Source organism: Tupaia chinensis, unplaced genomic scaffold (genome assembly GCF_000334495.1).
Source record: "Tupaia chinensis unplaced genomic scaffold, TupChi_1.0 Scaffold143823_1, whole genome shotgun sequence".
NCBI lineage: Eukaryota > Metazoa > Chordata > Mammalia > Scandentia > Tupaiidae > Tupaia > Tupaia belangeri.
This window is the reverse complement of record NW_006203673.1, coordinates 169,223-178,915: the sequence shown is the minus strand read 5'-3', so window position 1 is coordinate 178,915 and position 9,693 is coordinate 169,223. Positions and strand designations below refer to the sequence as shown.

Sequence of the window (9,693 nt, the reverse complement as noted above, 5' to 3'; positions counted from 1 at the left end):
TGGTCCATGTGGCAGACGCACAGGTAGGTCCCGCCATGCTCCACGCAGTAGCCGCCGTCCGGGCACTGTGTGTTCATGTTACAGGGCGTGGCTGTCACTTCTGCAGAGAGGAGAGGGGCTCATCCCACACCGCACGTCTTCCTGACCGGTGTCTGCCGAGTGGAGGGGCTGCCCAAGTCCAGTGTCTTCAGGGCACAGGCTCCGGCATGGCCAGACCTGGGCCAGGGCAGGTCTGGACTGTGGCTCCCAGCGCTGGCCCAGGCCACCACGCAGCCCGGCCACAGGTGCTCGGTGACAGATGGGAGGCTGCCCCGCCCCAGCCCTGGGCACCTACCGAGTTCACAGAGGGGCCCGAAGAAGCCCAGGGGGCACTGGCAGAGGGTGGAGTTGGTGCCCAGACACCTGCCCCCGTTGTGGCATTCACAGCTGTCGGCGACCCCTGCCACGGACAGAGGGTGAGGCCCGGGTCCCGCCCTCCCCCAGACACGCTCCCCCTGGTCCTGGACCCCTGCGTGCACAGCCCACGGAGGATCCCCCGAGCCTGCTCCCGCCCCGGGACCCACCGCAGCCCTACGTACTCTCTGTGCAGTCTAGGCCCATGAAGCCTTCCGGGCACTCGCACACGAAGCCCTGCTCAGCGTCCACACAGGTGCCTCCATTCTGGCAAGGGGCCGAGTGGCAGGCGTCGGGCACTGAGTGCGAGAAAGGCTGTGGTCCCCGGCAGCCACAAGAGAGCGTGGCTGTAACTGCCGCCCTCGGGGCCGCGGGGCCTCCCAGCTGGTCTGGGTCTGGCGTCTATACTGATGGGCCGCTGCCCCGCCTCCCAGAGCCCACCTCCCACTCCTTCCTCAGAACAGAGTAAGATGCACCGAGGCCCCACGCGAGCTGGGGCTCCACGCTTCTGATGAAGCATCTTTAGTAAAAGTACTTGAGACTGGGGCCAGCTGGCGGCACAGTGGGTAAGGTGCTGGACTCCCACGTGGTTGGCTGCAGTTCAAGTCCCAGACCCAGTGGCTTAAACCTCACACCAAGCGCATGTGCGTGCGTGCCCAAAATTCTGAGCAGAGTGGAGAAGGAATTGCAGCGGGGCCATCCCCTGGGGGTGCTTCTCATTTTCTGCTTCTCTGTCTCTCCAGTGAGTGCATGTGCCCTATAGCAAACAAAATCTCTAAAAATCCCCCCAAACTTGGTATTTCCCAGGTATCTTTCTGTAGTTGATTTTGTCTGGCTTCACTGTGGTAAAAAATAACAATCCTTTTCACTTTACGGAGCCTTATCAACGGCCCACAGCACAGCCGTCACGGGGGTGCGCCATGGAGCCTGAAACAGGCAGGTGGTCTACACACGTCAGGCAGGCCAGGCCCGTGTTCACGCCGACGCCCGCCATGAGCTGTGCGTGCCGAGGTCGGCACTGATGTCACCGATGTCCCCACGCTGACCGTGACCTGGCACGGAGGACGTCACGCAGGATGGCGACCCCACAGTGACCGTGACCTGGCATGGAGGACGTCATGCAGGACGGCGACCCCACCAGCTGCTGTGGGCACCGTGGCACCACGGGCCGCCCCGGAGGCAGCCAAGGCCACTCCTTAGCCCTGTCCTGCCCGGGCTCCTGCTCCCAGGCCAAACCCCACTCTCCTGAGTCACGTGAGCACTCAGAGCGGCGTGGCCATGACGGAGTGGCCGAAGGCCTGGTGTCCTGACGGCGCGTTCTCACCAAGTGCTGCATGCTGCGGCCTGTGTAGGAGGACTGAGAGGCCTGGGACTTTTGTCCTGTACCCCCCATCGTCCAGGTGGAAAACAGGCCCAGGAAGGGGAAGTGACGGCTGACCTCGCACAGCGGCTGGCCGGTTGTGTGCACCCCTCCCCCTGCAGTCTGCCGCCGGGAAGGCAGGCTGAGCTGGGTGGGCAGGCCGTGGGCTGCCGTGGAGGCCGCTCACCTGTCTCACAGCGAGGTCCCTCGAAGGGTTCGGCACACACGCAGGTGTAGTTGCCCACGAGGTCCACACAGGACCCACCGTTCAGGCACGGGTCCGAGCTGCACTCGTCCACGTCTGGGGTAACAGGTGCATGGCTGGCCAGGGCTCGTCCACCCAGAGGACCGCACCCCTTCCCCACTGCCCACCGCTATACCCCCTGCCCCTGGCAGGCACTTCCTGACCTGGTGGCAGCGCCATGTGCCCGGCCTGGCCCACACCAGGGCTGTGCCCCACCTGGCAGGGGCTGCCATTTCCAGTGTAGGGAGTTCCGGAGGGCCTGACGGTCGGAGCCGGAGCATGAGGGGCTGAGCCACAGGCATGGGTGCTGGCTGCAGGGGGCCGAGCTGGGGGCGCCCCTCCTGCCGGATGCCGGTACCCCTGAGCTGGGCACCCGGCTCCCTCCTCTGTCCCTGCAGACAGCTGCACAGGGGGAGGCCACCCTGCCCCGCTTCTGTCTTGCTGACGGCTCCTTCTAAAGCCCTTGACTTGGGAGCCACACCTGTCTCCAATGCTCGTGGCCCTCTCTGAAGCTGTAGCGACAGTGGGCACTTGTTCCTTGGCACAGGAAGGAGGCGGAAGGGACTGCCCCCCAGGAGGTGTGGACACACTGTGCTGGCAGACAACACAGCGTGTCTGGCCCCCCCGGCCCTTCCAGAGTGAGCACATGGCAGAGCTGCACCCCTATACCTTGGACACGGCTAGGGCTCCCTGGGGCTTGTACCTGGACTGGGGTCTCAGCCACACACGCAGCAGAGCACGGCAGAGCCGGGACTCGAAACCGCCCCAGCTCCCGACCCCATGCCCTCTGAGGGGCTCTGCATCTGCACGTCTGGCCCCCTGCTCGGGGCTGCTCCTCACAGGCCCGGGGTCCTCAGCAGCCAGGCCCTGATGACACCATGCGGGGTGTGCTGGCTGAGGGGGGAGACCCCACGAGCCCCCGGCTCTCTTGGCGGATGGGGGCGGGTGGGCGGCAGCTGCCTTGGCACGGACCACAGGAGTGGGTTCCTGGACAGGAAGAGGCTCCTTGTGTTTGCCTCCCTCTGGCTGTGGGGCGGCGGGCAGCCCGGGCCTGGGAGCAAGTCCCCAGGGCCTCGCTAGCGCCTGTGCTGTGACCACCACCCTCCGGGGGGACTCTGCACCTCAAAGACACGCTTCCACCCAGCCCCTGTGGAACCATTGACCAACGCAGCTTGTGTGGGCACCCGGCGGGTCACCCAGCTGTCCTCTCTGAAATGCGCATGTGCCCGGGCTCACTGGGCAGCTTCCTGAGGCTGTGACTCCCCGGCAGAGACGCTGGTCCACACTGTGGCACCCACACAGCCGCCAGAACGCGCTGGTCTGAACACGGTAAGCACTCCCGCCACTGACAGGCCAGGGTGTCAGCCCGCCCACAGGGCCTTCGGTGCTTCCACGTGAAGGGGTCCTCTTGGCCAGCCCCCGAGCAGCACCCCATGTTGAGATTGGAGGCAGAATGGGGGTCCGCTGCCCTCCGCCAGCTGGGCGAAGGGTAAGGGCGAGGGGCCCGGGAGGTGCTGGGCGATAGGAAGGGTAAGTGGGCCGGGCCTGCGCAGCTGTTTCGGGAGAGCCGGGCTCTGTGGGGAGGGCAGGCGTGTCCAGGAGCAGCAGGGCCGGAGGAGGGCCCGAGCCAATAGCCTCAGAGCACAGACTGGGGGTGTGCGGGTGAGGGCGTGGGGTGTCTGTGCTCCATGGGCACCTACCTGTGTCCCCGCCCTCAGCACCCCTGACTGCAGACACCCCGTGTTCCTGTCAAGCTGGCAGCCACGTCCTGGCGGGCTCCCACCAGACTCTGCTGTGCCCAGCCCTGCCCAGCCTTCCCAGCACCAGGCACGGTCACTCGAGGCCTTCTCCCTGGTCTGACACCAGAGCCCAGAACCCCATCCGCTGCAGCCCGTCCAGCTGTGCCCATGAGACATGGCCTTCCTCTGGCACCCAAGCACCCTGCACCCTCAGCTGCCGAACGGCCTCTGATTGCCCCGTCTGGGCCAGGCCCCCCTGTGGCGTGCACAGCTGATGGCTGGGCCGGGCATCACCCTGCCCAGCTCTAGGCCCGGCTGTCCTGGACTAGTAGGCACAGGGCCTGGGCAGCTCCTCCTACCTGTCTCACAGGTGGGTCCGCCGAAGCCGGCCGGGCACTGGCAGGTGTTGATGCCGTGGGTGCAGGTCCCACCATTCTGACACGGGTCGGAGGCACACTCGTTCACGTCTGAAACGGCCAGGCTGGGCTCAGTGGGAACACAGGGTGGGAGGACTCGCTGGGGTCAAGCCAAGCCAAGTGAGGCAGTGAGCCACCCGACGGGCTCCGGCCCCTGGTGCAGCCCCTGCCCCTGCACACTGCAGAGCCACAGCGTCGGCTCCAGCTGCCTCCTGACAATGGGACGGTCCCCTGGCCTCGGCCCTCCCGCCACCAGCTGGGCCTGCAGGATTCTTGAGCCCAGCACAGGCAGAGGGCACATTGCCCCGCACAGCTACTCACCCAGGTGGCACCTGCGCCCAGTGAAGCCCGCGAGGCAGGAGCAGGTGTAGGAGGGGTTGCCTGTCACGCAGTCGTCCACACACTCGGCACCGTTGAGGCACGGACGCAGGGTCAGGCAGATGGAGGCTGTGGACACAGGGGGGCAGGGGCTGCGTGCTGCCGTTGCTAGGGCCCCAGCAGGAGAGCATCGCAGCCACGGCTCCCTCCCTGCCTCCAGGACACTAACGGAAGGGCCAGGGCTGTGCACGAAGCCCCCCGTGCCGTGCCGGATTCCTGCTCTTTCCAGAGCGTAGACTCTGGCCTCTCATGGAGACAGACTTCCCCAAGCCACGCCCACCCACAGCACCTTCCCCGCCCTGCACAGCGCTCAGCTGCCCCTCCTGGGGTCCTCCTGTGTACAGCCACGGCATTGTTTCCCAGGCGTGGCCCACCACCCACAGGCAGCCTCTCCCACACCCAGACCCACGAGGATAGCAGTTCAGAGTTTGGCTGCAGGGGCACTAACCCCAGAGAAGCACGGCTTCCCATGCAGCCAGTGACCGCCAGGAGCAGACGGGCATCGAAGGATCGGGCTGTTACCAGGAGGCCTGGAGACTCCTGGGATCGGCCCAGCACCCGAGGGGCGATGTCTCTGGGGACTGCCTCTCCTCACTCTGCCTTTCGGTGGGCTTTGCTATCCGAGGTCTGGCACCTGCCAGCTGCAGTAGCCACGGGCCGGGGAGCCTGTGCTCCAAGATAGGAACTGCACACATGCACCCAGACACCATCTAGGGCCTCAGCCACACCCAGCTGCCAGGCCGTCTCTAAGCCAGGGTCGGCAGAGGCCTGTGCATGTTAGTTGGGAGACCCAGTGCTGCCACCTCCATGTCCCTTTCAGAGCCCAGGTGCCATGGGGAGATCCCTCCTCAATGGGACGGGGTTATAGAGGCCCTGGCTGGACCCACTTGAGGGACACACCCTGTGGCCCCCACACCAGCAGGAGACCTGACCTCACCGTCACACCCCCACAAACAGCTGACAGCAGATCCCGCCCAGAGCCCGGCTGGGCAGAGCCGGTGCCCAGGAGAGACCCAGAACTACACCCTGCCTGTGTGTGTGCACACCTGCCCCAGTGCCGTGTGTGTGCATATCTGCCCTGCCTGTGTGCGTGCACATCTGCCCCAGTGCTGTGTGTGTCCCCAGTGCTCTGTGTATGTGTGCACACCGGCCCCGGTGCTCTGTGTGTGTGCACACCTGCCCTCCCTGTGTGCATGCACACCTGCCCTGGTGCCATGTGTGTGCACACCTGCCCCAGTACCATGTGTGCATAACTGCACCCTGCTTGTGTGTGCATGCACGCCTGTCCTGGTGCCATGTGTGCACACCTACCCCTGTGTATATGTTGGCACACCTGTGCCAGTGCCATGTGTGTGCACACCTGTGCTCTGCCTGTATGTGTGCACTCCTGCCCCAGGCCATGTGTGTGTACATCTGCCTGTGTATGTGTGCACACCTGCCCCAGTGCTGTGTATGTGCACACCTACCACAGGCCGTGTATGTGTACACCTGCCCCTGTGCATATGTGTGCACACCTGTCCCTGTGCACATGTGTGCACACCTGCCCCTGTGCGTATATGTGCATACCTACTCCAGGCCATATGTGTGCTCATCTGCCTCTGTGCATGTGTGCACACCTGCCCCTGTGTATATGCGCACACCTGTTCCAGGTTGTGTGTGTGCACACCTGCCCCTGTGCATATGTTTGCATACCTACTCTAGGCCGTATGTGTGCTCACCTGCCTCTGTGCATGTGTGCACACCTGCCCCTGTGTATATGCGCACACCTGTTCCAGGTTGTGTGTGTGCACACCTGCCCCTGTGCATATGTTTGCATACCTACTCTAGGCCGTATGTGTGCTCACCTGCCTCTGTGCATGTGTGCACACCTGCCCCTGTGTATATGCGCACACCTGTTCCAGGTTGTGTGTGTGCACACCTGCCCCTGTGCATATGTTTGCATACCTACTCTAGGCCGTATGTGTGCTCACCTGCCTCTGTGCATGTGTGCACACCTGCCCCTGTGTATATGCGCACACCTGTTCCAGGTTGTGTGTGTGCACACCTGCCCCTGTGCATATGTTTGCATACCTACTCTAGGCCGTATGTGTGCTCACCTGCCTCTGTGCATGTGTGCACACCTGCCCCTGTGTATATGCGCACACCTGTTCCAGGTTGTGTGTGTGCACACCTGCCCCTGTGCATATGTTTGCATACCTACTCTAGGCCGTATGTGTGCTCACCTGCCTCTGTGCATGTGTGCACACCTGCCCCTGTGTATATGCGCACACCTGTTCCAGGTTGTGTGTGTGCACACCTGCCCCTGTGCATATGTTTGCATACCTACTCTAGGCCGTATGTGTGCTCACCTGCCTCTGTGCATGTGTGCACACCTGCCCCTGTGCATATGTGTACACACCTGCGCTTGCCCGTGTGTGTGTGTGCACTCCTGCCCCTGCCCCTACGCGTCTGTGTCTCTGGGCTGCCATGGCCAGTGCCTGCCCATGCTCCATTTGTTCTCAGGGACTTGGTTTTGGGAGAAGCAGCCCCTCAGTGGCCTGGGTGCCCGTGGAGCGGGACCCAGCTGAGCCTGGCTGAGGCCCGGAAGGCAGGGTTTGTGGTGAGCAGCTCTGGGCAGAGCACTGGCTGCCCTCGTGGCACCCACCCCTGGTTTACACGGGACTGTTTCAGAGGGCCCCATGACCCCTGCAGGCCTTGTAGTGCCTGGGCCTCTGAGATGGACACCCACTCCCTCTGCTTGTGTCCTGACCCGGAAGGGCCTTGGAACTCCCCCAAACCCACCAGCAGCAAGCCACAGGCAGGGCCTAGGATCCTTCTGTCCCCAGGACTGGTTCTCCTCTGGGGACAGAAGCACCCCATAGCCTCTCAGAGAGGTGACCCCTGCTCTTCCTTCCCCAGGACGCAAAACCGTCTCCAGCAGACCCCTGGCCCGGCCCAGAGCAGAGGCTCGAAGGCCTCCTCGGGGGATGCTGAGGCCCAGGGGCCGGTAGGGCTCACTCGGGCTCACCACCTCCAGCTCACACAGCAGTGGCCTGTCCCGTCACACCCGCCCTCTCCCTCCCTGGCCCGCCCCGAGCCGTGCCCCGCCCTCTTACTTGTATGGCCGCAGCCCCCCACGCGCACCTGGGCATCATCGACTCGGAACGCCCAGCGCCCCGGCACGCCCACGTTGGTGGTGGTCTCCACCTCGGCCATGCCTGCTGTGCGCGACCCGGGGATGCTGAAGTAGCGCTGACCGTCCCCTGCGTTGAAGCCGGCCTGGGAGCAGAGGGCAGGTGCAGGCTGGGCTGCCGGTCTCCTTAACATTCCTGAACCCTCCCCCTGGGTGCCCCGGTGGAGGACGTGTGCCAGACGGCCCTAAGCTGCAGATTTGAGTGTCCTGGCCCCTCCACGGCCCAGTCAAATTGGCCATTGCCCACTTCGGTCCTGACTTTGACCAACACTCCTCAGAGCCCAGGGGGTGTTGGCCCTGGCAGGCGTTTACCCCAGCTCTGGCCCCCCTGGGGCCCAGGGACAAGTGGGAGGCCAGGACACTGGGAGAGGTGCTTGGGCCTGGTGTGCACTGGGCCCGAGAGCACCGCCTGCTGGCCCCTGGCCAGGCTGGCCTCCAGGCAGGCAGTGTGCAATTCTGCTCCTGCAGCTGCTGCTGGCCTCATGGGATCAGGCCAGCCCGGGCCGGGGGCCAAAGGGGCCTTCGGGCCCAAGGTGTTCTGTGGTTCTGGGTGGGGACAGGCCTCACTCTGGCCTCTGCATCATGCTAGGGACAGGGTGGTCTGCCAACAGTGAGACCTGCTGCTCCACCAGCACTGACGTTCCTGGCAGCAAGGGGCAGAGGCCTGGACACCGACTCCTCCTGGACCTACCTGGGCTGCAATGCCTCCCAGGCCAGCAGCATCGCCCCCACTGCTGGCGTGAGTGCCCGTGGTCCACGTGATGGACTCATAGTTGAAGATGGTGAAGGAGAGCTTGCCGTCAGTGACCAGCACCGTCTGGAACGTGTTCACCTGCCAAGGAGAAGCGCTGAGAAGGTCCCTGCGGCCCCGCCTGTCCCCCATGTTTTCTGTCCATGGAGCCCGTGACAGTCAGACAGTCAGCAAGGCAGGGCCTCGACGCCCTGTCCTCCTCGGCCTCCTCCTGCTGCGCCCTGGCCCGGGTCATTGCATGGGTGAGCAAGGGACGTACGCGCACACATCCGAGTACGGGCCCCTGTCCTCAAGGGGCTCCGCGTCTGGTTGTGGCCAGGGTGGAGGGACACAGGGGTCCACACACGTGACGGAACCCACACAACATGCAATCTTCTCTGTGAAGAACGAACGTGTAAAAAGCAGAGGGGAAAGATGAACAGGAGTCGAGCAAAGGCACATCCATGGCTTCACGGGATTCTGCTCCATGAACATATGGATGGGCAGTGCACGGTATGACGTGGGGCTGTTTCAGAACGACCTCGGGGGCCAGCAGGGCAGGGGGGCTGGGGCACTGGACTCATGTGGCCGACCGCAGTGTAAGCCTCAGACATGGCAGCGTGAAAAATCACACTAGGCATATGTGCGTGCATGCCCCAAATCTCGGGTAGACAATGGAGGAGAAGGGACTAGCATGGCCACCCCTGGGAGGCTGGTTTGTCACTTTCCCTCTCTCTCCTCTCTGTCTCTTTGGCAAGTGCACACTCCTATTGCAAAAACCTAAAAAGGGGGAGGGCAGAGGCACCATGGTGGTTAAGACACTGGACTTCCACATGGCCAACTTTCTGGTTCAAGTCCTGGGCCCGGACACCGGGCACGCGCGCATGCACTTAAAATCCTGGCGGATGGAGAAGGGGCTGAGTGTGGCTATCCCCCGGGGTGAGGCCTCACTTTCCCTCGACTCAGAGCACACAGTTACATAGCACGTGAGATAACCCAGATGGAGTGGGATTGAAAAGTGACCACAAGGCCGGGCATGGGCAGCGGTCGAATGCTCGTCTGTGAAGCAGTCCCACATGGGGCGTCCCTGGCTGACGTCCTGACCTCCCTGAGTGTATGGGTACCTGCCCGCCTGTGGCGCAGGGCTGGCTGGGGCTGGGCGTGGAGTGCATCTTGGAGACCCTCTCGGGTTCTCTCTCTCTCTGTCTCTTATTCATGGAAGAAATGAGTAAGCTTTAAGAAATCAAGCCGTGAAAGTCCT

At 63.7% G+C, this 9,693-nt stretch overlaps 1 protein-coding gene across 1 annotated transcript in view; it reads right to left on the bottom strand.

Annotated features, from left to right (window-relative positions):
- Positions 1-9,693, bottom strand: part of SNED1 (sushi, nidogen and EGF like domains 1) — a 65,299-nt gene that overhangs the window by 35,309 nt on the left and 20,297 nt on the right. Inside the window, exons 6-13 of the mRNA XM_027766996.1 lie at positions 8,394-8,534; positions 7,626-7,788; positions 4,474-4,599; positions 4,096-4,203; positions 1,941-2,054; positions 579-692; positions 335-439; positions 1-100 (exon numbers count right to left, since the gene is read on the bottom strand). Coding sequence (XP_027622797.1) covers positions 1-100; positions 335-439; positions 579-692; positions 1,941-2,054; positions 4,096-4,203; positions 4,474-4,599; positions 7,626-7,788; positions 8,394-8,534 — 971 coding nt within the window. The remainder of the gene's footprint in view (positions 101-334; positions 440-578; positions 693-1,940; positions 2,055-4,095; positions 4,204-4,473; positions 4,600-7,625; positions 7,789-8,393; positions 8,535-9,693) is intronic.